The 26,859-nt window shown below is 40.5% G+C and overlaps 1 protein-coding gene across 1 annotated transcript in view; it reads right to left on the bottom strand.

The window, feature by feature from the left end:
- Positions 1-26,859, bottom strand: part of ACOXL (acyl-CoA oxidase like) — a 322,912-nt gene that overhangs the window by 101,213 nt on the left and 194,840 nt on the right. Inside the window, exons 13-14 of the mRNA XM_035001042.1 lie at positions 15,240-15,349; positions 6,850-6,961 (exon numbers count right to left, since the gene is read on the bottom strand). Coding sequence (XP_034856933.1) covers positions 6,850-6,961; positions 15,240-15,349 — 222 coding nt within the window. The remainder of the gene's footprint in view (positions 1-6,849; positions 6,962-15,239; positions 15,350-26,859) is intronic.

The following is a 26,859-nucleotide window of genomic DNA, read 5'->3' as shown; positions in this document are numbered from 1 at the left end:
AAATCCTGAAGATAAAAAAGTTAGAAAGTTGGAGAAATAAAGTGTTAGAAAAATGAGTGTAGAGAAATGTGGGCCTGGGGAAGTACAATCTGGTTCAACATTTGTAGAGAACAATGTGGCAGTATGTAAAGTCTAAAAACTGCACACTGTTAAGAATGTTCCTTGTGGCGGGCGCCTGGGTGGCTCAGTCGGTTAAGCGTCTGCCTTCGGCTCAGGTCATGATCCCAGGGTTCTGGGATCGAGCCCCGCATCGGGCTCCCTGCTCTGCGAGGAGCCTGCTTCTCCCTCTCCCACTCCCCCTGCTTGTGTTCCCTCTCTCGCTGTGTCTCTCTCTGTCAAATAAATAAATAAAATCTTAAAAAAAAAAAAAAGAATGTTCCTTGTGGCACTGTCTATAATAACTGAGAAACAAGAAGCATCAGAATATTGCACAATCATGCTCTTATCGACACAGAAAGAATGCTGTTTTATATTATTAAATGGAAATATTGATTAAAGACATTATAATCTCCTTTTGTATCTTGTTCCAAAAAACGTGTCTATCAATACCAAAACTATTCAACAATTTTTGCTTTCAGATGCTATATTAGTTATCTATTGCTGTGCAACAAATTATCTCCAAATTTAGCATCTTAAAACAAATAACTTTTGTTATCTGACATGGTTTCTGATGGTTGGGAATCTGGGCATGTCTTGATTGGGTGTTTCTGGCTCAGGCTCTCAAGTCAAGTTGTTGACTGCCCTAGTCCCTGGTATCTCTGAAGACTGGAATAGGGCTGGAGGAGACACCTCTATGCTCATTTACATAGTTTTTGGCAAGATGGTTCAGTTCTTTGCCACATGGGCCACTCATGACATGGCTTCCCCCAGAGTGAGGGCGAAACAGAGAGACAGAAACTAAGACAGAAGCCACAGTGTCTTCATAATGCAATCTCAGAAAAGACATACCATTATTTCTGCTGTATTCTATTCATTACACCAACCAGCCCTGGCACAATGTATAAGGATGTGACTAGCAGGAGGCAGGGATCCTTGAAGGTGAGCTTGGATTCTATCACAGCCTATCCTTATCCCTTTCCAAGGTCCATAGAAATCTCATCCCATTACTGCAGTGATTCCAATTCCAGAATCACATCATCTAAGTCTAGGCTGGGTGCAGATTAGGTTCCCCAGATGTCATTCCTAAGTATAGTTCCTTTTGATTTGAAGGCTTTTAAGGGGACAAATTATCTGTCCCCTACATGACCAACATACAATCGTGGGATAAGATTGGATAACCATTATACATATTCTTGCTCAAAAGGGAAGAAAATGGGAGCAATAAAGGGGTCAGTGATCCATAGAAATTCTGAAATCCAGCTCAGCAAGTGTCAAAAAAATTTTTTTTATTAAGATGCAGTCCTACCCATGTCCAGGAGTTTTTATTCTCCATGGCCCTTGGCTCCACCCTCTGGGCTTGTGGTTCTTCCCTCTGAGGCATCTTTCCATTATCATGAAAGGTCCACATGTTTGTGACTGAGTCATTTTCTCAGCCTGCTCCCGGTTTGTAGAAGCTTGGTGGCTCAAGGTTCTATTCATTGTATGCTGTCTCTGTGCCTTTTAGCATAAGCTAAAAAATGTGGCTGATATAATTCTCTTAGAAACTTTATACATCTTCTGTGAATCTTTTGGTGGGTTCAGCCCATTAGACAAAAAAGTCCACATCCACAAATCTCTTTGAGATGGGCCTTTGGGGTATGGAGAAGGCTAGAGGTGCCCTTAAGCATCCTAGAAGCCCTACAGTTTGATTGAAAAGATCTGTGAGGCATACCCTTAATCTCTTCAGAGGGCCTTTTGCCTGACTGGAGCCTCATCTTTGATCTTTCTCAGCTCTTAAAGGATTTTACTCACATCTTTAGACCATGCATTCCTGAGAGTGCTCTGGTATCGTTGCTCTGAAGCCATTTTCTATGGTTCTTTTGGGTAGGATTATGTCTTCCAAAAAGATATATTGCAGCTCTAATCCCCAGTATCTGTGAATGCCACCTTATTTGGAAATAGGGTCTTTGCATGTGTAATCAAGTTAAGACGAGCTCATATTGGAGTAGGGTGAGCCTTAGTCCAGTATGGTTTCCTCACAGGAAGATAAGAAAACAGAGACACACACAGACTGAAGAATGCCTTGTGGTGACAGAAGCAGAGATTGGAGTGATGGGAAGGCAAGCCAAGGGACACCAGTTGCCAAGAGCCAGCACTGTGGTACTTTGTTACAGCAGCCGCAAGAAATGGATACAGTTACCATATGGAGAACTTGGGAATCTTCAAAACCACAGCAAGTCTCAGTTCCTCCATGTTAAACACTGTTTCCTTCAGCTTCTCTCTGTCTTTTGGCATTTTACGTAAGCAGCCATAAGCGAGCAGGCACTTTCAACACTTTGAGTTGATGAGGTACATTTTCTACTTTCCATGTAACTGCAGGCAAGAGTGTTGCTAAAGTTCTGCCCCTACATAGCTAGAATCTCCCTTCCTCCAGTTTCCAATAATAATTACTCAAGTCCTGCAAGTCCTCACCCACAGCTTTAGCAAAGCTCAGAAGTCTTCTATGAACAATTTCTTCAAGGCATTTCAGGCTTCCGCTAAAATTCTTCTCAAAGCTCACCACCTAGTTTCAAGGCCACACCCACATTTTGAGTTTTTGTTTGAGTTTTGTTACATCATCACCTAGCTTGAGGTGCCCAAATCTGTGTTAGTTTACTGTGTAAACACGTTGCCCCCAGATTTAACAGATTAAAGCAAACACTCATTTTTCACACAGTTTCTGACAGTCAGGAACGCAGAAGCTGCTTATTAGCAGGGCAGTTGGGGTTCAGTGTAGCTCCAGGCCGCAAGTCGGCAAGCGATCCACTGCCCAGGTTTTGCAATCTCTGAGGCTCTGACCCCAGCTGATGGGTACACTTCCAGGCTCACTCATGTAGTTGTTTGTAGGAGGCTTCAGTTCCTTACTTCAGGGGCCTCTCCATAGGGCATGCTTATGACAAGGTTTCCCACATGATGGGTAATCCAAGAAAGAGAGAAAGAGTGAGCAACATGGAAGTCACCATGTTTTTTTAATCATCTCATCTCAGAGGGGACATGTTATCACTTCCGCTGTATGTCGCACAGACCAATTCTGGTACAATATGGGAAAGGACTTCACAATAGCAGGAGGTAAAGATTGCTGAGGGCTCTGTTGGAAGCTGGCTACCACAGATATCTGTTATTTGGCACACAGAAGTTCACAGTTATGGTATCATCAATTTGGCTGTGTACTGTTTCATACTTTTGAATTTTTTTTAAAGATCAATATCACTAACTGTTATGAGGTGAATTGTGTGTACTCCAAGATTCATACTTGAAAGTCCCAATCTCCCGCACCTCAGATTGTAATCATATTCGGGAGATAAAGTCTTTAAAGAGGAGACTAAATTGAAAGGAAGCCATTAGGGTGGGACCCTAATCCAGTCTGACTGGTATCCTTAGAAGTGGAAGAGACACCAGGCAGGGCATGCACAGAGGGAGAACCATGTGAAAAGACATTAAGAGGGCAGCCATTTGCAAGCCATGGAGAAAACCTCCGAGGAGACCAACCCTGTTGACACTTTGGTCTTGGACTTGTAGCCTCTAGAACTATGAGGAAATAAATTCCTATCATTTAAGCCCACCAATCTGTGGTATTTTGTTGTGGCAGCCCAAGCAGACTAATACACCAATCCTCTGAAAGATATCTGAAAATATCTTGCTATTGCCCAATCTGTGTGGTTTTTTTTTTTTAAATCATTTTTGTTCTTTTCTTTTTTTAAGATTTTTAAATTTATTTATTTGACAGATAGAGAGACAGCAAGAGAGGGGACACAAGCAGGGGGAGTGGGAGAGGGAGAAGCAGGCTTCCCGCTGAGCAGGGAGCCCGATGCCAGATTCGATCCCAGGACCCTGGGATCATGACCTGAGCTGAAGGCAGACGCTTAATGACTGAGCCACCCAAGCGCCCCTAAAAAAGTCATTTTTGTTCTGATTTATATAACTATATATCAATATATATACAGATTTTTTTCTATATAAAATTCATACGGCTAGATTTGTTTCTAAACTGAGAGTCTATGATTTCATTAGGAGAACTGAAACTCTATTTTATAGGCCATTTTAAATCTAATGCTCTACATTTTAGAGGTGGAAGCTGGAGGGATTTCTGTCTAAGATGTAAATGTAGCAGAAGACACCTCTCCATGGCTTATTGTGGATTGAAGTTAGGGATCATATTGTAATGGAAAAGTTGTTTCCAAGGAATTACCAGATTAGTGCAGTTGAAGACCAAATTGTTAATCTTTCAGGGCCGGGGGAGGGGACTTGTACTTAGCCAGATTCGACAAGAGTCCAAGGGGATGTCATAATGAGCAGGATGCAGATTTTGGGTAGCAATCCTAAAGAAATTCTCAAACCAAGAAGCCCTCTTAAAACAGCCCTCCAGCCATGAGGTAGGCATATCTAAAGAAGCAGCACTGGAGAATCTCTGAGGCCTCTAAGAACAGGCTTTCTGATTTGTTCCTTGCTCTGCCTCTGATTACACAAATTTCTGGTAACTTATTTATCTCTGCTGTGTCTTCTCCAGCGATTCAGATAACAGGCATCCTGTGTTTGGTAATCTTGTTAACTTTTAGCATAATGAAATGCATTTTAACCTGTTTCTTTAATGATCAAGTCAGAACAAAACAATGTCTTTTGCCTACCCTGCAATTAAAGTAAGAAACTGAGCATGTTTTTACTCTAGCTTCTATCTTACCTTAAAATATATTATAAACCCAATCTATTATAGAACCAATGAGTCAAGTTTTTTTAATTCATCTTTTTCCCAAAAAGCATTTATAATAATTTTTTTATTTTTAAAGATTTATTTATTTATTTGAGAGAGAGAGAAAGAGAGAGAGAGAGAAAATGAGTGGGGGGAAGGGCAGAGGGAGAGGGAGAGAGAATCTTAAGCAGACTCTCCATTGAGCCCAGAGCCTGACACTGGACTGGATCTCAGGGTCCTGAGATCATGACCTGACTCGAAATCAAGAGTCAGATGCTTAACCCAATGAGCCACGCAGGTGCCCCTGAACTTTGTAACCATTTTTTAAAAACACATACTTACTGGTTGGATTTAGGGGGACCACAAATCCTTTTATACCTTGACTTCCTTATGTTTGAGTTAATAATTTTGATTTTTTTAAATGTCTTATATTTTTAAATTTTGAATAATTTTTAAGAAAGGCCAAATGAGTAAAATCGTTCCTGATTCTTAGGTATCTGAAAATATCATTCCACCACCTACACTCATGAATTAAATTTGGCTTGGAATAGTATGCTTGGATCATGAAGTTTCCCCTTTAGAGAAGGAGATATTACTCCATTTGGAGTTGGTGAATAAAGACTGAGGCTAGCCTTATTTTTTCGGTAAACTATTCTTTTGTGTCTGGGTGCTTATATGATAATCTCTTTATGCTAGATTTGCAGGCTATAGCCAAGTATGGATATTTTTTTATATCAACATTTTGATCTTTTTATACTAAGGAAAATATTTTTCTATTATGTCTGCGATTTTTATTTCTGCTCCTCTTGTTCCAGCATTTTCAGGAATATTTGTTACACATAGGTTGGATTTCTGCTCTTTTCACTCTGTGTCTATCATCATCTCTTGCCATTTCATCTTTATCCTTTTCTTCCGCAGTCTAGGAAAGCTAGTTCACAGACTACATTTTATCCATTGTTAATTCTGCTCACTAGTGCATCTCTAGCATTTTTGCCTGTGATTACATCCTTCTCTTATTTTGACTGGCTCCATGTTTGACAAGGGCAGGTAGCTCAGAGTGACTAAACCCACTCGGATGTGCCCCTGGTGTCTGGCAGGGCCTCACCTCATACTTATACCTGAGGATGGACTGATTGGTACAACCCTGGCCCAGCCTCCAGGTACTCATCAGTCTGCCTCTGTCCCACCAGTGTGCACCTTGACCACTTTCTGCTCCCAGAGCATTTCCTAAGAGAATACCCATCCTCATGTGCTATTCATCCTCTTCCCTTCTACTCGCTCTGTGGTTGTACTAGGAGGAGTGATCTTAGAGTCAGTATAAAAGAGATGAATTAAAGGGGGGGAGTTGCATGGGGCCCAATTCTGGGCCTCTTGCAACCTAATTCCCATGCAGAAGGGGAGCAGTGGCCTGCTTTCATGTTACAATAGCCCTGAACCCCTGAGTCTGGACAGAGAGTGGGATAAGTAAAACCTTCTCTCAGAGTCTTTTTGTCTATTCATACTGAGATTAGAAAATGAAACATATTGCCGAGGTGGGGGATGTTTTCCCACACCAGCCCCACTGGCACTTGGTAAACTTCCCTCTAGATTTCTATCAATGCTAATATAAGGTTTTATGTTTTTGCAGCATGTCATGGGTGTTTTAATAGGAAAGAGAGTGCATCTCAGGCTAATCGAATGGTTATTTTTTGTATATGCCTGATGTACCTTTTCCCCCCAAAGAACAATGTATTCATTATACACATAGATAATGATTTTTCAGTTCCAATAAGGGCTAAAAATAACTCCACTCATCAATTCCCATGGCAGCCCAATGATGGCTTGCCGGCAGAATTCTAAACGACAACACAAAGGGTTAAACAGTAGCATCAGGCCTGCAAAGCAACCAGGGCTGTCTTGTCATACAAATGCCCTGTAGGAACTCTAGCCATTTCCAGAAGCTTGTAATTACCCTGACTCATCCTCTACTACATTTAGCAGATCGTTCACCAGCAAGAATATGCCTTAAACACATGTCAAAAAGAAAAAACACAATGTATCTTTACCTTATAATAAATTCTGGCCACCAAACTCCGCTGAAGAACCCTTTCACGAAAATTCACTGCTTTCAACAGAAAGGCAAGATTATCGACTGTGTCCATGTTAAATGCCAGGAAGCTGAAGGAAAAACACAGTGACCATTATTATTATTTTGTCCTCACCAAAGAATTCCATGTGAAAAAAACAGACAGGGCCTGTTCTGTCAAAAAGAATTTTCTTCCAATAGAAAAGCAGTGTAAGTACAATTCAGCCCTTCACATCTCTCACTCACTATATTCATGCTTCCCTCACATCTCTCACTCGCTATATTCATGCTTCTTTCAGGATTTTTCTGATGAATGCTTGGCTTGAATTGATCCTATGTGGTTGTCCTTGTGGTATAAAGATAATTTGGGTTTCCTGCTTTTTTCATTTCCTATTGTATTATAGGTAGTTATTCAATATTTTATATAGTTTTTCTTCATTAAGATCTATATAATTTCCATCCACTGGGTTTATAATAATTTTCTCGACCATTGTTTGGCATTTGTTATAATAATGATTACAAATGAATATTAGTAACCAAATACATCCATCACAAAGTATTTGTCAATGAATATTATTTCTTAAACATATAATGTATCTGGACCTGTGCTTATTACTGCTGTGCCTTATTCAACAATCTCAGTAATTCTATGACGCAGATACCATAATTATTCAATGTATAGTTTGGGAAACTGGGGCTCAGCAAGTTTCAGCAACCTGCTCTAGGTCACATGGGCAGAACACGCTCAGGCTCAGCTTTTGTCTTGGGGACACCTGTATTTAAGGGAAAAGGAGCCCCAGAGGGCAATGAGAGGGCTGTGGGCAAGCGCAGGGTAGAGTGTTCTGCAGAGATGATGACTCTCTTCAGCAGGTAGTAAATTCCATCTTCCCCATCTGGCAATGAGGAAACTGAGGCATAGGGGAGTTAAGAGACTTAGGCCCAAAGAGACTCAAAACACCTGAGTCTCCCTTAAAACCCTATGGGTTTTTCAATATGTGACTCTGCCTTTTGTGCTAATTTTGCACCCCTCCCACCCACCCTGCCCCATGAAACTTCCATTTAGATAGACAGCAAAGGGGTTAATTTACACTTCAGGTTTCCCATAGCTTAGCCACCCCTTTGCCCTCCCTTCGCCCCATATCCTTGGGAAGTAAGTTATCATAAAACCCAAATAACTTAGATGCTAATTAATTAAAATTAAATCCACAAGTAGCAGTTGTTGCTCAATCAGAAGCCACAAGAGAAACATTAAGAAGCAATTGATATCATGCTTCTGAGAATGCCAAGCACTGAATTAATAATTGCCCTCCATGTAGACAGGAAAGATGGGAGGTCATTTACATGCCAAGTACCAGGAAGTTTAAATTATATCAGTATTTATTCTGAAGCTTTAGAAGGTTGAGCTTCTGTCCTAGTCTATTTAACACAAAGTGTAAAGAACTGTCATATTTTATTGAAAAGTATGTTTCAGTCATTCCAGAGACTGTTACTAGGAAACCTGGAGGCTGTGAATTTTGTTATTAGAAACTATCTTTTTTGGAATGTTTACTGTAGAATACTGTCCACCTGAGGTTGTGAACTTCGTGTGCTACATGAAGTGGATCTCATCCACCCACCCTATCATGAGGGTGGCCACATCACGTAGCTTTAGGAACTCACCCAGCATAGAAGACTGTGCAGATTCTCTTAAAAGTAGGCATATCGCTAAAGGCAACCTCCTTGTATTTTACAAGAAGGTCAAAATGACTCTAAATTTAAATTAAATTCAAATGCACATCATTAGTCATCAAAGAAATGTAAATGAAAACCACAGTGAGGCAGTATTATATACCCACCAAAATGACTAAAATTAAATATACTGACATCATCAAATGTTGACAAGGATACAGAGCAACCAGAATTCTCATACTTGTGGATGAGGTGTAGAATGGCAAAACCACTTTGGAAAAAGTTCTCATAGTTTCTCATAAAGCTAAAAAAACCAAATACCCTATCACCCAACAATTCTACTCTAACTATTCACCTTAGAGAAATAAAAACATATATTCACAAAAAGGCTTGTATATGAATATTCACAGTAGATCTACTTGGAAGAGTGAAACATTGAAAACATTCCAGGTGTCTCTCCATCCATAAGAAAATGGAAAGCAAATCCTAGTATATCCATAAAATAGACTACTACTCAGCAATAAAAAGGAACAAGCTAATGCACGTGACAACATGAATGAATCTCAGAAAGCATTATGCCACGTTAATAAGCCAGCTACAAAACAGTACATACGTACAGTTCCACTTATATAACATTCTAAAACAGGAAAAACTAATCTGTGGTAGAAAAGTATCAGATTAGTGACTGCATCTGCGGTGGTGGTCGCAGGAACTGACTGAAAAGGGACATAATAGAACTTTCTGGAGTGACTGATGATCTATAACTCAACAAGAGTTTCGGTTATACATGTGCACACACTTGTTAAAATTCAGTGAATGCACACTTAAGAGTTATGCATTTCATCGTATGTAAATTCTACATAAGAAGAAAAAACCTATAACCAAATTTTGAACTCTAGTTAATGATGTTCATGCTGAATTATTTAGAAGTAGGCTGATGTCCGCTGTTTACTTTGAAATGCATCAGAGAAAAAAAGATGAATTGATGGGTGTGTTGAGGAATTGATGCATGGATATATATGTGATGTAACAAGCACAGTAACAGGTTAATAGTAGAATCTAGATGGTGGGTGTATAAATGTTCACTAAAATTCCTTTAATTTTGCTCAATACTTGAAAATGTTCATAATATACTATGGCAAAACATTCAAGTATAATGCGGAATCTTCACGTTCCTCAACTCCCACAGTCTCCTAAGGATCCATGGGTTGATGAGAGCAGCCAGAGCTCCAGTGGCAGCCCCGTGATTGAGGGGGAGAGCAGCACTCATCAGAACAAGAAAGGAAAGATAGATGGAGCTGTTTGCAGAACCAGGTACGGCCCCGCTCAGAGCCAAGCCCTGCCTCCCTCCCCTAGTCTCGTGAAGACTTCTCAGTACCATCACCAATTCCTCCCATAGTCCACATGAAGGGGTAGTTTCTGGGTGTCTACACAAATGACAGCCTACTTGGAGGCATTTCAGGGCACCAGGAAGTTCTCAGCCCATCTTTCTTCATGCCCCCGCTTGCTCATGGGTCCTCTCATGAGTGGTCAGTATGACTGCCATCCGACTGCTCTACTTGACTAGAAGCTCCATGGGCCTCTGAACCCACAGTGACTGCTGTGTCACCAGTGCCTAGAGAAGTGCCCCATACACTGGAAACACGTTGGATGAAAAGGTTTTTCTCAATATACATAAAAATCAGAGCAAGGTTTTGGGACTTAAGTAGACAAACACAGACAGACTGAATCAGTAAAACCTGGATGTGTGGGAGAGAGATGTGTACTGTTTTGGAGGTTAATAACAGAGACAAAAAAAAATGGACTGAACTTTCCAAATATTTACAATTGGAATACTGCCTTTGGCACATCTCAAGTCTACCCCGGAAAATTTGCTAGGAATGTAGATTTGCATATGGGTGAGGGTCTGTTTTGCTTTCAAAATGATGGAAGCAAGCCCTGCTCTGCTATCTGGAAAAGAAATGAAAGGGCAGATGATTTGCTGCCAGTTTGGGAACAAGTTTCCTGAATGGATGGAACTGATTCTGATGGGAATTGTACTGTTCTTTCAACTCCTTATATGTTGGAAATTTTTCAAAGTAATAAATTGGAGGGAAAGCTAACAGTACTACACAATGCTCATTCGGGGCTAGACATATTAAAAAGATGTACTGACTTTGTAGAGTGTGCAAGGACAAATTGAGACATCACAACTAATAGAGACTTAATTGAAACGGTTCTAGAATATGGGAGTTGATGTTTTCAAGCTTTAAGATAGACTGTAGTTGGGGGCGCCTGGGTGGCTCAGTCAGTTAAGCAAGCATCTGACTCTTGATTTTGGCTCAGGTCCTGATCTCAAGGTTGTGAGATCGAGCCCCACATCAGGCTAAGTGCTGGGCATGGAGCCTGCTAAGATTCTCTCTCTCCCTCTGCCTCTGCCCCTCCCTGCCTCTAAAAAAAAAAAAAAAAAGATGACTACAGTTTAAATAAACAGGAACCTGGGCAGTAGTAAAAAAAGAAAAAAAAAGAAAAAAGGACTACAGATTTACTAATTTTATTTTATGCCAACAGATACGAAAAGTTCCACACACTATTATTTATTGTGTTTCCCATGTTTTTAATCAAGATTGTAAGATGACATTTTCTAATATTTCCTTGGAAATTAGTTCAACACATTTTGCTTATAGAGACCAATAATCTGCCTCCAAATAAAAATAACAATTTTAAAAATACACAAAAGTTTAAAAGCCTCAATAAACTCCTTAAAATAGAATAAAGGAAACAACATATTTATGAGCATAAATCAGTGAAGTAAAAAACAAAGATACCATAGAGAGGATCAACAAAGAGGAAAGCTGGTTGTTTAAAAAAACAAACAAAAAAACAGACAAATATCCAGTAAGATTAAGCAATAATAAAGAAGAGAGAAAGTGCAAGAAATAAATTTAGGAATGACAAATGGGACATAACTACAGATCTAGCAGAAGTTTAAAAGATAATCAGAGCATAGTATGAAAAACCTTATACCAATAAATTCAAATCCAAATAATCAATTCCTAGAAAATATTTATGAAAACCGACACAAGAAGAGAAAGCCTAAATGGTCTTAAAACAATTAAACTACAGTTGACTCCTGAACATTGGGGGGAGGGGGCTGACTCCCGTGCAATAAAATATCTGCATATAACTTTTGACTTCCCCAAAATTCAACTACAAATAGCCTACTCTTGACGGGAAGCTTTATCAATAACAAAAACAGTCAACACATATTTTGTATGTTGTATGTATTATATATTGTATTCTTATAGTAGCATAAGCTACAGAAAAGAGCGTGTTATTAAGAAAATCATAAGGGAGAGAAAATACATTTACAGTATTGTACTGTGTTTATTGAAGGGAGTCCATATGTAAGTGGCCCTGTGCCGTTCAAACCCGTGTTGTTCAAGGGTCAAGTGCAATTGAATCAGTAGTTTAAATATTTCCCCAGGCCCAGATAGTTTTCAGATAACTTATCAAATTCTCCCACAAGATAAGAAACTACTCCCAAAATAGCTTTGTGAAACCAGTAAAACTTGATATAAATTGAAATCAGGGAACTACAAGAAAGGAAAACAGCAGGCCAATAAGTAAACAAAAACCCTAAAAACAACACTAGCAAGCCAAACTCAGGAAAATAGAAAAATGACAATGCAGCATAGCAAAATTGAATGCTTCTCAAGCATGCAAGAGTAGTTTAACGTTAAAAGATTTACGAGGGTTATTTATCACATGAACAAACTAAAGAAGAAATACAACATTTCAATAGAAGCAAAAAAATCATTTGCAGTAAAATTCATCACCTAGTAATGACAAAAATATGTTTAAAATAACAAGTGGAGCTTCTTTAGGAAGTTAACGTGTGTCCATCAAAAACTTCAGGAAACATCATTCTTTCTTTTTTTTTTTTTTGCAAACATCATTCTTAGTAGTGAAATGTTAAGCTAATTCTTTTTAAAACCAGGAATAAGACAAAAGAATACCTTCTACATGAAAAAGAATAAAAGGGAATAGCAAGTGGAAAGAAAGAAATAAAAAGTCATCATTTGCAGATGGTATGATTGTGTATGGAAAAAACACTCAAAGAATCTATAGACACAGAAGAAATTATTTTTTATGGTGAGGTTTATATACAAAAGTGAACTATATTTATAATAAACGGGCAACAACAGAAACATAATTTTTTAAAAGCATTCCTTTTACAACAACAAAATCATAAAGTACCTAGAAATAAATCTATCAAAGGATATATTATGTATAGAGAAAATTCTAGATTTCTAGAAAACACTTAGATTAAAATCTTTGACACAAGCATCAGTTTTATATATATGTATATATATGTCAATTTTTCTGCAAATCTATAGTTTTAATACACTTTCAAAGAAAATTACAATTTTTAAAAATTGTGGTAAAATATATATAACATAAAATCTACCATTTTAACCATTTTTAAGAGTACAGTTCAATGGCATTAAGCACATTCATACTGTTGTACAACCATCACCACCATCCATCTCCAGAACGTTTTCATCTTCCCAACCTGAAATGCTGTCCCCACTAAATAATAACACTCCCTTCTCTCCTCCTCCCACCCCCTGGTAACCATTTTCTACTTCCTGTCTCTATGAATTTGACTACCCTAGATACCTCAATAAAACCACAGTCATAGAATATTTTCCTTTTGTGTCTGCAGGGCTTTTTTTTTTTTTTTTTTTTAAGAAACTTAACAAACTGATTCCAAAACTTATATGGAAGTGCAAAAGACCCAGAATAGCCAACACAACTCTGAATTACATTTTAGATATAATATAATATAATAATTATAAACCTAGTGTAATTGCAACAGTGTATTGTTGGATTAGGATACACAAACTGACTAGGAACAAAGTAACCCCAAAATAGAAAGTAATGTGAGTGCCAGGGCAAGCACTACAGATCACTAGTAAAGGACAGTCTATTCAGTAAATGGTGCTGGAACAGCTGACAATCCCTAGGGAGAAAAAAAAAATGAAATTTGATCCTTCCTCACACTACAGACAAAAATTTCTAATGGATTCAAGAACTAAATGTGAAAGGTGAAACTCTAAAACTTTAAAAAAATATATTTTTTATATATAAAGTATATATATATAATATATATTTTATATATTTATCTTGTAGACAAGATACAGTAAGTGTGGAGTATAAAAGATTGTAAATTCCACTGTAATTTAAGAATTTATGTTAAAAGGCACCATAAAGAAAATATAAGACAAGGCACAGACTTGTAGAAGGTAGGCTGTAACATCTATAACAACAAAGGATAGAAAAAAAAAAAAAGCCTACAAATCAGTACGAATAAAAAAAAAAAGAAAAAGAAAAATTGGCACAACACATGGACAGGCATTTCAAATGAGAGGAAATATAAGTGGCAAATAAACTTGTGAAAGCATTTTCAACTTTAACAGTAATAAGGCAAATGCAATTTAAAGTCACAGCGAGAGATCTTTATATATATGTATATACATACATATACAGTACTGACAAAATTAAGACCGATAAAACCATGTGTTGGTGAGGATACCGGTTCCACAGGACACACGCTGCTGGTGAAGGTATAAATTTGTACAGTGACTTCGAGAGATAATTTGTTACTATCTAGTGAAGTTGAACATTGGCATACCCCACAACACCAAAATCTCACTCCTAGGTAATATATACAACAGCCACACACTGCAAATCACTAATGGGTCATAAAATCAGTTTAAAGGATTGAGATCAGTATTTTTAAAAAAAAAAACAACAATTGAAAACTATCAGAGACCATCACGAGTAATAGGCTAAGCATTGTTTCGTGAGATGTTTGCTTCAGTGGTGTCTGCTGGGTGTGTGTGGAGGGGAGGGCTCTATGGATGTGGGTGTCAGTGGTTGATGTAAAATTTATTTCTTATTCTGAGTCACAGCAACTAAAGTTGAAGGCCCTGTAGAAACTCTTAGACATATTCCCCAGAGAATGTACAAGATTTTTCATAAGAGCTCTGTGCCAAATATCAAAAACACAACCCAAATGTCCACTGATATTGGAGATTAGAATGGGTAAGTAAATTGGGGCATATACACACGATGAAATATTATGAACAAAGAGAACAGTTCTTCATCTACACATATCACAACTTAGATGAATCTTAGAAACAAAACAGTGACAGCAGGAAGCTACAGCATACCACATACATTACCCCTTATTTATCAAGCCTAAAGACAATACTAAAAAATCAATAAAAGCAAGCACAAGCATGGATCCTGAAGCCAAACTGCCTGGGATCAAATCCTAGCTCTGCCACTTACTAGGGCATAACCTTGGGCAAAATACTTAACCTCTATGCCTCAGTCTCCTCATCTGTGAAATGGAAATAATAACCTACCTCATGGGGCTTTGGGAATTAAAATCTCTGAAGTGTTTGGAATAGGCGACACACAATGAAGAAGGGACAGGAGTAGAATAAGAACAGAATTAGCAATGTTCTGGTTCTCCAGTTGGGGGCATGGGGGCATGAGCACCAACGCTACATAAATCATGTACTTTTTGTATATATGGAATATTTAAAATTTCAGCAAGAGTGAGTTGTGCCATGACAAGGCTCCATGTGCTCAGGCCCAGTAATAAGACACTGAGGGCCAAGGATGGTGCCAGCCTAAGCAATGACGTACCTGGTTCTCAGCTTGTCACTCCCAGATTCAGCGCAGTTTCGGAGCCAGCTGAAAAGTGGCTTCTCTTTATGCTCTTTGGTGTATTGAGCCAGCAGTTCCCGTACCACAACCTGTGCAGAGAGGTTATCATTCGTCAGCCCTTTGTCAAGAATGTAAAAAAGTACTAGAGTGTCTTGAAATGCTGTAGCCAGATAAGGTCTAGTTGCTTCTAGCAAAGTCCTTGGAAGGAATCAAATATATACCCCATCCTTCCGGAGGCCTCTGTTTGCCGTGGCAAATGTGAAGTTCTTCCACTACCACTGCCAATCCCTCCCCCATGGCCAACTCGACTAACCAGCTAACTACTTACTGCTCACTCTCTCCCACCTGAGACATCAGCCTCTAAGGCCAGTCCTGGGACCCAGTATTCTAGCTGACACTCCAAATAAAACCTACTTGCCTTCCCTGAACCAGGTAGATGGATGGTCTGTTTTCCTTTTTGCTTCTAATATTCTATGGTTGATTAGGCCTTTGGGGAACAGTATTAAATTGTACACATACAACAAGCTCCATCAGTCTTCTCGTCGGCAGCTTTAGAGTTATAATTTGGCCCTAAATTACTGCATGCTTTTCTGGTTTTGTTTAAAAAAGATGTGCATGTCTAGCCTGCTACAGACAGAGGCCCAGTTGACAGTTGGCAGCAAGTGCTAGACATGTCAGTGAGACCACCTTGGACCAACCTGCCTGCCAAGCCTCTAGCTGACTGCCATGGTACGAGTGGGCCCAGGCTTGGCCGGCAGAGGGATGACCCTCTATGAGCTCAGTCCAAACTGCTGACCCGCACACCCATGAGCTAACAATTGTGTGTTGTTTTAAGTTACTCCATTTTGGGGTGGTTTGTTACATAGTAATAAATAGTTGATTCAGTCACATACAAAACTAACTTTAGAATATTTCCTTCTTTGTTTCAGAAACATTGATGTTTTTATAGAGATTACATAAAATGTTATATATACTTTCAATCAACAGTATATCTTAAATGACATTTTTGGCTCACATTGCTGTCTCTCATTCTAGTTATCTGTTTAATGGCTGTATAATATTTTTGTTTAGAACCATCATAGCTAATGAGACATTCCCATTCACTTAGATATTTAGCTTGTTTCCAATTTTATACTGTCATTAATTACTTTGATATCAATATATTCAGACAAATAGCATTCATTGTCCCCCCACCTCTTTTTTTTTTTTTTTGGTTATTACCTAAGAATAAATCTCATGAACCCAACTGATGCAAAGATCCTTATAAAGGGCCACCCTGCCTATAAGAGGGATCTTGGAAACTTGTCAAGGCATATTTGCCTAGGGGAACTTTATTGGCAGTGCTGGGAAGAGCCAGTCATGCAATTCATGGGACAGTCTCAACCTGCAGAGGACTGTGCCACATCCAGTGTCCTGCCCAAATCCACGTACTCAAACCCATACAGCCAACTGATAGCCCAGAGCCTAACTCAGTTACACCAAAGCTTTCAGGTTCTTCCCATCTGAGCCTATGGAAGGCTTAAGCTCCCCTGCCCCCTAAAATTAGAGAAGGCCATAGGACTTGCTCTAGACCAGTGATATGCAAGCTGGTGTGATGTTCCCAGTTATGACAGGTTCCTAACCCAGGACTTCAGTCTGCTAGAAGGCTGCCATGGTAATCCCATGTATAGATAAAGGCATTGTCCTCTATATTGTTATGTTTATTATAAATTCCTTTTGTTTCTTTGAAGTATTGTTTTGAATTCTTGAAATTATATCTCTAGATAAGTTATATTATCCATGATTTCATTTCAGGATAGAAAAGGTGGTATTACAAAATATTTTTTATAAAAAAGAGGGCATTAGGTCTAGTATGTCTAAGAATCACAGTACAGGGGCGCCTTGGTGGCTCAGTCGGTTAAGCATCTGACTCTTGATTTCTGCTCAGGTCATGATCTCGGGGCTGTGGGATTGAGCCCCACATTGGTCTCTGTGCTCGCAGGGAGCCTGCTTCTCCCTCTCCCTCTACCTCTCCCCTCCTCTGTTCTCTCTCTCAAATAAATAAATAAAATCTTAAAAAAAAAAAAAAAGAATGACAGTACAGTATTATGGGTCAAAGGATGTGAACATTTTTAAGCCTGCTGCTATACGAAATAAGTGTAAAAATCAAAACACTCCCAGCAACGGGGGGAGATTAATTTTAACTAGAATTAAAATTAAAATTATATAGCAATCAAGCTTCACTGACACATCACTAGGATTAAGATTTACACTGTTTTTGAGAATCCATTACTTTTATGATGGTTTTAACTCCATCTCCCTCTTGTTACAAGAGCAACATCATTCCAAGTATTAAAAATTCCTTCCTCTGATTTCCACTCTTCCATATCTTTACCTTTCTCTATATTTCTCCATAGTATTTATTGCTGCCTGATGATCCAGAGCAAAGCAACTTGTCTCCTGGTTTCTTGTCTTTCTACTGTCTGGAAGGTAAGCACCCGGAGGTCAGTTTGCTCATCCTTATGCCATCAGACAATGGACGACACAGAGTTGAGAGCAGAGGAGTCTTTCTTGAATGAACGAATAAATAAATAAATCCCCTTCCTATTTTTAATATTTTATCCAATCTGTTCAATTCCTTAACAATTCCTTTAGCTTTTGTCACTACTTCCACCTTTCTGATTTAAGCGACTTAAATCAGAAAAAAAAATTCACTCTAACTAGAATTAAAATTAGAATGATGTAATAATCCAGTTCAGGCGTTAAACTTAAGAGAAAAGACAGACAAATGGGGCTCTGGCAGATTAGTCATTCTGGATCTTTGCTCCCTTTTCTTTCCTTTTTGTTCCTTGCTCTTGGCATCTTTCCTCCTTTTCTAGGTCATAAGACAAGAAAATATCATTTTAAAAGTGAGTTTATTTCCTGCTGTTGATACTCCCTTGGTAAAAGATTAAATGATTGAAGCTATCAGCTACCATGGGGTTTGGGCATTACAGTCTCTAAACCTAATACTTTATTTGATAAATGACCAGAGAGAGACAAAGAAATCAGTCACAATCTTGACTGGGCATGAGACAAAAATGTGCTTGTTTTCACTCATAGATGTGCTCCTAAATACACGTGTGTGTGTGTGTGTACATATACATATATCAATTTTTTAACTTGCTATTTTAAAATAATTATAGACCCACAAAAAGTTGAAAACCTAAAATAGTACAGAGAGGTTTTCCTAGTCATCACCCAGATTCCCCCCAGAGTGATATCTTACACAGCAATAGTGATTACCCAAATCAGGAAATTCAATACAATTTTACTTGTAATAGAGGTTTCATTTGAAAATGAACCCAGTAGTAGATCATTTTGTAAAGTGAAAGAAATATTATCTTTTTGCAATACAAGTGATTAAATCCTTATCTAAGTCTGGTGTTTTGAATACTCACACAAGATTTTCTTAAGACAACTTGTGATGTTCTTTCTAGGTGACTGTTTTTGTGGTCGTGTTGTTTCTGTGGTTATTTACACAGTTCTCTGGTTCTAAATAAGAATACTCTTTATTTTTTTCTATATACTTGATTAATCCCCAGTGCACCTGCTCAGGAGCCCCTTTCTTAAGGGAACTCTAGGGACTGGGTAGTCAGAACAGCCATGTGCTTGCCTTTTAAAAAAGATCCCATCTGTAGGAGGAATCACGCTAATCTACAACCAACATTTGGAAACTATGAGCCTAAGCAATTGTGCAGAATAATGACATCATAAACATGCATTTATAATGAATATCATATGCATCAGGCAACACTGATTATATAACATCAATGAAAGTTATTATTATTTTTTTAGGTCAAATGGCTTTTCAAGGCACCTATGAAGCAACTAGCATTTCTACATACTAAGTATTTGACTGATTTATGCCAGGTACAGTGAAACTTGGATGAAAAAGTCTAACAAGTGGTGTCTGCTGCCAAGACAGAAATACTGAGAGCCAATTAGAATAGAAAACACAGTGTCTACGGAAAAGCCACCAGACATCATCCATTATGTAACAAGGACAAGCCAGGAAGTGGGGCTGCACTCAGGCTTGCACCACGTAGGGTGATGGAGCCACTCAAAGTGGCAGTACTTATGGCATTGGGGCCCCAAATCATGCCCTAGGCATGACCGGCTATGTCATTTGGAGACCAGTGCCAAGTGAAAATGCAGGGCCCCTTGCTCAAAAATTATGAAGAATTTCAAGATGCTGAGAGCAGAGTGTTAAACCCCAGCACAGGCCCTTCTGAGTGTGAGGCCCCTATGACTGTCCAGGTTTCACCCCATGAGGCTGGACCTAGCCCTCGGGGTCTCAGTAGGACTGCCGACACAAACGTCACTGCATGTCCCATATTTCTATTACATCGACATCTGGCAACCCTAGGCTCCTGATGGCAGCTCAGGTGTCACTCAGGGTGTGAGACTGAAGAAAAAGCCAAGTGGACATGATTCTCCAAGCCCTTAACTATTTTCCTCTGTTAGGTACTGGACATCCCATCAAGGTGAGATTTCTTTGAGGGGAACCTTTAAAAATTCCCTGGATAGAAGAAAAAGGAAGGAAGGAAGGAAGGAAGGAAGGAAGGAAGGAAGGAAGGAGGGAGGGAGGGAGGGACAGGAGAGGTGAGGAGAAGAGAGGAAGAGCTGTTTTAACACAGAAACCCACACGTACAATGCTCTGAGTAATTGTTGGGCCTTAAACATGGATTTGAACTTTATACTTTAGGAAGATGGACGGATCCAAAGCAGTGATGTAAGCCCAGCAAAAATTCATGCACTGCTCAGTAGAACTTAGGAGTGGTCAGTTTTTTGGTTTGATATATATATATTTTTTTGTTAAATCTGGATCAAATTTAACTTATTTTCCCCATGTCTCCTCCCAGTAGGAAATAAAATACATCCCTGTGGTTTCCTTCCTTCATGCCACCCACATTTATGGAGCACGCACTGTGTGCAAGGCACCTACTGCCTATATGGAGTATAGTGGGGATTACAGAGATGACTAAGAATTATCTGTCCCTCAAGTGGCACAGATAAGCTTCATCCATTCGTTCATTCATGTGTTCAATACCTAATAGTAACAACGGCCATTTTTTTTGAGCACCTACTAAGGCTAAAGATCTGTTCCAAACTCTTTATGTGGAATGACTAATTGAATCCTCCTGACAACTTTGGGTCTTTAGCAGAATCATCCCGTTGCCCAGATAAGGCAACCAAGGCCTAGAGAGGGTAGGCAAGTTGCCAGGCTCATACAGCTAGGAATGGTGGAGCTAGGACTTAAGCCCAGAGCCCACGCTTTTAATAATTGCACACCTACACTGCACCTCCTTTGTGTCAGGCTCTGTGCTGGGCACTGGGGGTACCGAGAGAAGCAAGAAGCCGCCGTGCTGGGGAGACGGTCAGTAGGACGGAATAATGGGATGAGGGTGACAGGGGTAAATTCAGAGTTCACTGGGTGCAGCGTGGGGCAGCACAGGGAGGGGCACTGGCAGCCAAGCCCTCACACTTGACAACAGTTCTGCCATCACCTCCACTTTTAAAATGTGGAAAGGGGGCCTCCAAGAGACAAGGAACTTGTCTCTATTTCATGCTATATAAATAAGCTCTATATAAATATGGACTCTATTAAAGAAACTCTGTAGGGCGCCTGGGTGGCTCAGTTGGTTGGGCGACTGCCTTCGGCTCAGGTCATGATCCTGGAGTCCTGGGATCGAGTCCCGCATCGGGCTCCCTGCTCGGCAGGGAGTCTGCTTCTCCCTCTGACCCTCCTCCCTCTCATGCTCTCTGTCTCTCATTCTCTCTCAAATAAATAAATAAAATCTTAAAAAAAAAAAAAAAAAAAAAAAACTCTGTAAATAAAATGATGAACACGCTGACCATGGAATTTGTAATCAAATGGAGAATAAGCAACAACAGCACACGGCCTTGAGTAAGCACCTTCTGTGTGCCGAGTGCTTGATGGGAGTAATTACAAGAGTCCTACAAGGTGCAGATGATGCTCGGGGTGCAGGTGGGGGCTCAGAGAGGCTAGGCCAAGGGTTTCACGATCAGTCAGTGTGGGCAAACCTGGCTGCTGAGGCCTCCCACCCGGGCCTCCAAGGAGGCCTTCTTCCAGAGCCCCCTCCTTTGCAGGTTCTGTCGTGACAGATCAGATGGGGGGACTTCCTGCAGCTAGAGATCAGCCTCAGACCTTGAAGCCTGGCAGGCAAACTCTCAGGAATGTGCTAGACTGCAGGAAGGGAACTCTTAAAGCTTTCCCGCTCTCCTCACTCCTCCCTGGGGACGGGCACAACCTCATCCATCAGCTTCTGGGGCCATGTTTGCTAGAGCAGAAGCTTTCAAAGGAGGTAAGCAGGCGAGGGCTAGGAGGTCTGCACCTCCCGAGTGCCAGGCTCTGTGGCTCAGCGCACCCCACAGACATGTTTTCTTTGACCTCCCCCTGCCAGCCCTTTCACATTAAGAACAAATGATGTGTTTCCTCTTCTCTTGAAAAATTGGAATTTCTGGAAAGCCTGAACCCATGTTCCCTTGAGGCAGCAGTCAGTGGGAAGTAATCAGCAGTAGCCCCCTAGAGAGGGCTGGGGCCCACGTCTGCCCCAGTCCCCACTGTGCTCTGAGATTTCAGGGGCCTGCTGTAGTTACATGGGTCTCTGCCTGGCCCTGAAGACCCTTGATCTGGTAACCCCCGCTGTGGGCCTCATCCAAGGATGCCAAGGATCGCCATGCAGCCGGTGTAAGGAGCCTGGGAGTGGGCCCCTGACCCCCACCTCTGCCCCTTCCCATTTCCTGGCCTCATCAATCAGCCCCCTGTGGCCAGGCCAGTTCTCCTTGAATGGCGGAGCCCAGCTCAGGAGCATACCTACCTTGTAGGGTGCTACTGGTCAGCTCTCTGCGACTTGCTGCAACTGGCCCCCACACAGTCTTTGCTTTCTGGCCCACACCTTCTCTCACTAAAGAGGTGGAAAATGCCCAGTGCTCACCCGCAGCTCCCATGCAGCTAGGGCATTGGCAAACTGCACGGTCCTGGCTAATAGGATCTCAGAGGAATTCAGCTGAGGGCTTCTGGGCAAGGTTTCTGGAATGCCCTCTAAGACCCAGATAAGACCACCCCAGAACCATTCCCATGTCGGTGGAGTTGACTGCTGGAAAGAGGCTTGGGCCTTAAGGGCAGACAGGCCACGGAGCCAGCTCTGGGGTTACCATGGAGGATGATACATGTTCTTATGGTTTAGGCCATGTCGGTGGATATTGTGTTACATGCAGCCAACTGTGTCCTGACTGCTAACCCCATTGGCAGCTGGGTCCAAGGTGAACTCCCCGACTCTAGCTTGTCCACCTTCCCCAGTGCAGAGCTGCTGCTCTTGTCCCAGGTCTTCTCAGCCCCATCCCCCAACCCTTGCCTTCCAACAACTCTCCCCTCCCCCTCTCCACATGCTCCTCTCTGCCCCTTACAGCAAGTTTCCCTATAGCACATGCATGTATGTCCAGCCTCTCCTGAAGCCCAACCCCCTAACAACAACAAAATGTCCAGTGGAGTTGGTCGGAGTAGATATTACTGGTATACTTATTTTCTTTTATTCAAAAGGGAAAGTAACTAAAGTTTTCCATCTGTGACTAAATAAATAAATAAATAAATAAATAAATAAATAAATAGTAATGAGGAGAATGTTAAGAAAGGAAATCCTATGAAGTTTTCTATATCTTGAGTAAGGCACAAACCCTTTTGGAAGGAAAACAAAAATTCTCCTTAACCCTCAATGTTGACTTAAGTTGTTTCAAATCATAATGTTACTTGAACATGTTCAAACATTTAACTAGATACAAACACCTTATGTTTGTGGCTCTCGTTCAATTATAAATTATGAAATTAAATACAAGCAGAACTATAAAACTAATGAGAATCACATCAACAGTCCTAAGAACATGTGGCAGACTGTTCTGCAGCATGACCTTGGCCCTCCCTGGCCATGTGGGTTCCTCTGGATGGGTTATGCCTACACCTCTGAGGCCCTTCCCCTTCTAATCTCTGACTATGAAATCCTCCTTCAGCAGCACTTCATAGCTCCCCTCGGCCTTCACTTGGCACAAACACATTGTTTTAGTCATAGAAAACCTACATTTGTTCTTTTTTCATGGGTTCTTGGTGACCAAGGTGATATTATTTGGTGCTAAAGGCCTTGTAAATTTAAAGACGAAAGCTGGAATCCCACGGCAGTCTCTGGTTTTATGGTTGTTATTCAGACAATCTGCAAAACTCACTTAGACTATTTCTGTTTAGATTATCATCAAAATTAAAACAAATAATTAACACATTCTCGTAAAGAACTCATAGATCCCAATTTGAAAAACAATGCCAAAACCAATCTCGCTGTAGAGAGAATGAAGTCACTTTGGGGAGTGGAGAAATAAAGATAAACAAGTGGGCCAGCTTCAGAAGGCTCCCTTTCTCCAAAATCTCACACATGGGTCCCTTGGGGAGAGCTTTCAATATTTAGATGCTAAAACATCTGGTTTTGAAAAAAACTGGTGCCAGCTTCGTGCATTGGTCATTGGATTTAGAAATAGAAAAATAGAATGCCTTTTTGAATTACTTTGCTTAGCTTTTCTAAGAGTGCATCACCCGAAAGTCCCTCCAAGTTTCCCCAAATGATCACATTTTGTAAATGCTTCATGTCAGTTCTATTCCCTAAGCAGAACTACAAGCTGTCCTCCTCACTCCATTTCAGTGCCACCACCCTGGCCTGGACACCACCACCTTCCTCGAGGGTGAGACTGGGTCCCAAGCCCACTCTTGGCTGCTCTACCCATGGCCTTCACAGCCTTCACTAGGCCAGCCTCTGCATGCCTCTCTGGTCTCATTTCACACACTTCCCCTTAGTTCTTGCTGCCATCATTGGAGGTGATTCTGGGTATAACTCCCCATCTGTAGGTCTTAGGGAAGATTCCTTGAACCATTTGTCCCTAATTCTGCTGGGTAAAGCAAGCCCTCAGCTTACCCCCTTGTTCTCTCTCTCCAAAAGCCCTCAGATTAGGAAGGCAGCTGATCCTTCAGGTACACAGATGTGTCATCCACAGCCCCATCACCTCTGTACTAGCTGTTCCTCTTGCCATCCAGATCTCAGGCACTTTAGAACTGATGCTCCATGGCCCTGAGATTGGGTTTGACCCAAACTTCACCTTTGATTTTAGGGATATCTGTACTTTTCTCCTTCTGCCATCTCAACATCTTCATCTGCTGCTCAACTATAGCCAGAAGTCTGGGACCCCAGAATGTTCTTTCTGGTTTACTGTGTGGGTCCTTCCAGGAGCAGGGGGAGTCCAGGTTTAGCAGCCTGAGGTCCTGTCCTCACCTAACATTGTACTGGTCCCAAGGCCCCATTCTAGCCCTTGAGGTTCTGCTCATCTGGGAGAAGAATGTGGAATTCTCCTCAGTGGTAGGAGTGGGGAGAACACTAAGGCTGGAGGGTGAGGGGTGTGTATGCGTGTGTGTGTGTGTGTGTGTGTGTGTGTGTGTGAGAGAGAGAGAGATAGAGAGATACACTGGTCTTTGTTCTCTCTTTCAGAGAGGACTTCCTTTGTTACTCTTCATTCCTTCTCTTTCTTCACTTTCATATTTAAAGGAGGGATTTTTAAGAAAATTGTTTTTAAATATACCCGATTTTTAAAATTCAAGCCATACTAAATGGTCTTAAATAAAAAGTAAAAGTCTCTTGCCCAATCCCTTTCTTCTAAGACCTCACTCCATAAATAACCATTTTTAAGTGGGTTTTGTTCTGCTAGAAGGAGACGCTTCCAAGCGTCAAGTTGAAACAGATTCTCCTGTCATGTTTTGGTTTGCTTCACATCTGGAGCATGCTTTTTTTGAGTGGTTTTGTTTTTCCTAAAATCTTAATGGACTTTCCCCCCCTTGTTTCAAGAAAAAACATATGCCTTTTCCATCACATCACTAAGATCTTCCTGCCTTATAATCATTCTATTCGTTGAACCAAAACCATTTCCTTCTGAAGCCATTCTTTTAATCCCTCCGACTTCCTGTTCTAACTGGGACTAATTGTGTTCCAGCCTTGCCACACAACTACTATCCAGGTATTTCTTTATACATACTCCTCCCCTCCTGGATTAGCTCCAGAAAGCATACATGTCTTTCTAATTCTTAATTCTCTTTATGCTTTTCTGCAGTTCATCTACAAGTAATGTTTTTCAGAAAGTGCATGGCAGGTAAACTTACTGAGCAATTCAATATCTGTAGGTCTTTATTTTGCCTCATATTTCATCAGTAATTTGGCTAGCTATGAAATTTTACATTCAGGATAACTTTCTTCTGAATTCTAAAGGCATTGTTCCATTTTATTCTAGAACCTTGCCACTCCAAATGTGGTCTACAGACCAGCAGCCTCAGCATCACCTAGGAGCTTGCTGGAAATGCAGAACCCCAGAGCCACCCAGAATCTGAATGTGAACAGGATCTCCAGGGATGTGTGGGTGTGTTAGACTTGAGAAGTGTTGTTCTAGCCTTCGGCACTGCTGTTAAAAGGGCTGAGTTAATCTTATCTCTTTTCTTGGTAAGTAATCTGATTTATTTTTTCACTCTAAGGTTTGGGGACCCTCTTTTGGTCCTTACCCAGCAATATAAAATTCTCCAGGCTGTTTTTAGGCTGTGACCCTTTCCAGTGGGTCCTGCCAATTTCAAAACTTGTGCCTCTCTTCAGATCTGGGAAATTTTCTTCTTTTCTTTCTCTAATTTTGTCTGCCTGTCTGTATTCTTTGTTTTCTTTTTCAGGAATGTCACTGATTTCCTCGATTGCTCATTCATATCTTTTATTTCCTCTTTATTTCCATTCACTTGGTTTTTCTGATCTTCATTCTGAAAAAGTTTTCTCAAATTTATCCTTCAGCAAAATTTTAAAAATTTTGCAAACGTTTAATTTTAATTTACTAAGTTTCTCTGCACTACAGGTTACTATGGTTTAATGTAATGCTCATTTTTCATAGCAGGGTGTTCTTGTTTTATGGATGCGAATGTTGTCACAATCTCGAAGGATACTAATTAGTTTTCATTTCTCTGTTTTGTTTCTTTAAGTGCCAGCAGTTGTTTGTTCATCTTGCTCCTTCATTTTCATGTTGTTGATTTTCTTTAAATGTCTGATCATCCTGCTTAGAAAATATTATGGAATTATTGTTCATTTGCTTAGGTATGATGATGGTATTGTGCTCAGTAAAAAACTGTCTTTATTTTAGAAAATGAATGCTGAAGTTTTTACAGATGTCTGCAATTTATTTTCACATGGTTACACATGCACATGTGTGTGCACGCACACACACACACACAATAAGAAAGAAGACATTTAGGGACGCCTGGGTGGCTCAGTCAGTTAAGCAGCTGACTCTTGACTTCTACTCAGGATGTGATCTCAGCGTCCTGAGATCAATCTCTGCGTTGGGCTCCATGCTGGGCTTGAAGCCCGCTTAAGATTCTCTCTCTCTCTCCCCTGCTCTGCCTCCCACCCCCCCTTCCCCCTGGCATGCGTGCTCTCTCTCTCTCTAAAAAAGAAAAAGAAAGAAAGAAAGAAAGAAAGAAAGAAAGAAAGAAAGAAAGAAA

The sequence above is a fragment of the Mirounga leonina genome, unplaced genomic scaffold, assembly GCF_011800145.1.
Source record: "Mirounga leonina isolate KUSES-001 unplaced genomic scaffold, KU_Mleo_1.0 Mir_125, whole genome shotgun sequence".
Classification (NCBI taxonomy): Eukaryota; Metazoa; Chordata; class Mammalia; order Carnivora; family Phocidae; genus Mirounga; species Mirounga leonina.
Note: the sequence above shows the minus strand (reverse complement) of the source record. Positions and strands in the feature narration are given on the sequence as shown.